This window comes from Cucurbita maxima, unplaced genomic scaffold (genome assembly GCF_002738345.1).
Source record: "Cucurbita maxima cultivar Rimu unplaced genomic scaffold, Cmax_1.0 Cma_Scf00026, whole genome shotgun sequence".
In the NCBI taxonomy this organism is placed as follows: Eukaryota; Viridiplantae; Streptophyta; class Magnoliopsida; order Cucurbitales; family Cucurbitaceae; genus Cucurbita; species Cucurbita maxima.
Genome location: NW_019272042.1, coordinates 1003484 through 1006754, shown reverse-complemented (window position 1 = coordinate 1006754; position 3271 = coordinate 1003484). Strand labels below are relative to the sequence as shown.

Sequence of the window (3271 nt, the reverse complement as noted above, 5' to 3'; positions counted from 1 at the left end):
ATGCTCAAAGTGGACAATATCATACCATTGTAGAGAGTCGTGTTCGTCTAACATGGTATCAGAGTCATGCTCTAAACTTAGCCGTGTCAATAGATTGGCAAATCCTTAAATGTCGAACAAAGGACTCCAAAAGGAGGCTCTCCTCGAAGGTACGAAGGCAGTCAAAAATGACTAAGACTCCAAAGGAGTCGAGCCTCGATTAAGGGGAGGCGTGTTTTGTTCGAGGGGAGGTGTTGGATGATGAAAGTCCCACATCGGTTAATTTAGGGAATGGTCATGGGTTTATAATCTAAGAATACGAATACTCTCCATTGTTATGACAATATCATACCATTGTGGAGAGTCGTGTTCGTCTAACAGAGAATATAAGGATGCAGAGGTAAAAGGATAAAAAGACACAAAACATTAGGCGATTAGAGACAATAAAGAATGAAAAGGTTGTTGGCCCCAAAAGCAGCAACAGGAGGAGACAACAACAAAAGTTCAATCAATTGCATTCAAAAGCAAGTGGCTCACTCCCATCAATCAAATACTCATTTCGGTTCCCAATATTGACTCTCCTCCTAAAGGAATCAATCATTTTTTCTTAGACTAATTTGCCCCTTCTTTTCTTTTAATATTTCTTTCTTCTCTATTTTAAATAAATATAAATTTTAAATTTTTTAAAATTACAAACATTATTGGTTTTAATATGGTTTTTTTGTAAAATAACTATTTTTTTTTAAAAAAATTAATTCTCTAAAAAATAAATAGAGAATCTCGGGAGAGAGAAATGAAATAGGTGATGGAGATGGCTTCTCCGTCCCTTATCTCATTTTAAAATTTTATAAAGGTTAATTCATCCTTCCAATAAATAAATATAAAAATGCTATCAAATTAAAATTTTAAAAATTAAATTTTTCTTAAAAAGATATTTATAATAATTTATACGATAAAAAAGATTACCAAGAAAATAAATTAAATAATTAAGACAAAGACTAACCACACAATAATATTATATTCAAACAAACGCCGTAATCATCAAGCAAACATTAATTTATTCGAAAATGAAGAGTCTTCGGTATATAATAATTACAATTTCATTACCGCAACAAAATTTATTCTACAAAAAATTCATCGAATTCTCACCAAAAAAGAAAAAAAAAAAAAAAGTATTTACTCCGGCGAGAGTTCATTTTCCGTCGCCGGAAAGTTTCCCCGACGGATCAGATTTTCTTTTCCGAGAAACCAAACAGAAATTTTCCCGAGAAAATCAAACTTTTTTTTCCAGAAAGCCTTGCTGGGATTGATTTTTCATACATCACAACCGTCCGATCCTTTCATGATTCTCATCCTCTTACAAGATGAAATGAACATTCTGTAATTTCATGAAACAGAGCAAAAATTATAAAAAAATTCGCAATAGAGATTTAAAAAATTTGAAGAACATTAGAACTTAGAACTTACTGCCATGGAACATCGCCGACGAGCATCCAATCCCCGTCTTTATCTTCATATGTTAGCGAAAAATCAAATCCCTTATACCCTTCCCTCTCAGAGTACTGACCTGTAAATCCAAATTTCATTACCTTAGAACATTATTTCATCTCAGAAATCATTTAAAAGTTGAAGAGCTTCCGGAGTTTTCTTACCGATGGTGAACTTGAACATGTCTTCCAAGGCCTTGAGAAGTTCTGGGTAGCCTTTGTAAAGACCCAAATCGATCTTCCTCAAATAAGGAGCGCCATCCATACTCACTTTCACGAAGAATCCTCCGCCGTAGTCCGCCACCGTCGCTGTCGCCGGTTTCTTCATCTGAAGAGTATTTTTCCGGAAAGATCTAACCGGCGGCCAGCCAACAACCTGAGCCCTGCAAAACCCACATCAGAAAACACAAATTGAGAACAGAAAACACAAACACAAAGCAAATAACACAAAGATTTTGACGAATCATCACTCACTTTGGGGGAGGAGCAGAGTCATTCTGTAAAATTCTCTTGTTATTAGTTCTAAGCCCGGGTGAGTTCTCCGGGGAGTCGTCTGTTTCAGTGGCGATTCCGGGAAGTCCGAGACGAAGCTCGGTGGCTTCGAGGTTGAGATCGCTCTGAAACGCAGGCTTGGATTCCATTTGTTTCTGGGTTTGGGAAGGAGGAAGAAGAAGAGAAAAGGGGTTTTTGCTGGTTTGTTCTTCCGGTGAGGAGTGAAATCTTATAGATAAGGAGGCGAGGAAAACAGGGGATTGGGATAGGATTGTCGGTGGAAAAGGGGGCAGAGTGAGGGCAAAGGGAAGACGGAGGGAGGGGACAGAGGAGGGACAAGAAAAGCCGCCCAGATGGAAGAGAAAGGGAAGAAATTTAGTGGTTGTGGGAACGCAAATCGGGAGCGGAGCGTAGATATTAAGGGACAAACAATGCCATGTGATGTGGGGGCCGCCAATTCTCATCACGCCCATGCGCCCCATTGCCATTCAAGTTGGGTGTGCCCGTGTATGCCTTTACCTTTGAGCCTTTGAACGTGTGGGTTGTGGTTGTACGGTGTGTGACCCCATAACCCTACCAAACTATAACCACCCGAACAAACTCTCAACTAGAGTCATAATATCTATTAGCAGTGAGCTTAAGCTATTACAAATGATATTATCAATTTCTGAACGGTCTGTCAACGAGAACGTTGGCCCCCGAGGAGGATGGATTGTGAGATCCCACATTGATTGAATAGGGGAACAAAAACATTCGTTATAAGGACGTGGAAACCTCTCCCTATCCTGATATGTTATAAAATCGTGAGACTAACACCAGTACGTAACAGACCAAAGTTAACACTATCTGTTAGCGATGGGCTTGGGTTATTAAAAATAGTATCAAAACTAGACACTGGACGATGCGAGGCACTAATCGGAGTAAGGCTATACCTCTCTATATTAGATGCGTTGTGATGACGATACCTACCAGGCCAAAGTGGACAATTTCCTCTATTTATAACTTGACACTGTCAACATTTTGAAAATAAACTAGTACTTTAGTGTTGCTTCATTTGTAATTTTTATTTCGAGAGAAGGGTAAATTTGTAATTGACTAAACAAAGAAAAATGTCTAGAGTTGACCATGTCAAAAATAGTATGGACTAACTAGGGTTACTTTTGATAAATGGGAAAGGTATAAAAATAACCAAACAAATATGGATTTGGGAGGGACAAAAAAATGAGTAACTATTTTAATCCATAAACAAATTTAATAATAGTTATATTAATTTCATATTATATTATATAATAGGCTAAATTCAAAGTATTTAG

General features: G+C 37.6%; 1 protein-coding gene across 1 annotated transcript; it reads right to left on the bottom strand.

Moving 5' to 3' along the window:
• Positions 1–1014: 1014 nt before the first annotated feature.
• LOC111499384 (auxin-induced protein 22B-like) lies at positions 1015–2362 on the bottom strand. Its single transcript, XM_023150977.1, has 4 exons — positions 1941–2362; positions 1632–1849; positions 1447–1546; positions 1015–1357 (listed from the first exon to the last, which is right to left on the bottom strand). The coding sequence occupies exons 1-4, from the start codon at positions 2105–2107 to the stop codon at positions 1294–1296; spliced, it is 549 nt and encodes a 182-aa protein (XP_023006745.1). The 5' UTR covers positions 2108–2362; the 3' UTR covers positions 1015–1293.
• Positions 2363–3271: the final 909 nt, after the last annotated feature.

Bases quoted from the DNA above. Each gene is read 5' to 3' on its own strand.
- LOC111499384 (XM_023150977.1), bottom strand. From the start codon at position 2,107: ATGGAATCCAAGCCTGCGTTTCAGAGCGATCTCAACCTCGAAGCCACC. The intron at 1,547-1,631 runs GTAAGAAAACTC...TTGGATTTACAG, and splicing joins CATGTTCAAGTTCACCATCG to GTCAGTACTCTGAGAGGGAA. The intron at 1,358-1,446 runs GTAAGTTCTAAG...ATGAAATTACAG, and splicing joins GTCGGCGATGTTCCATGGCA to AATGTTCATTTCATCTTGTA.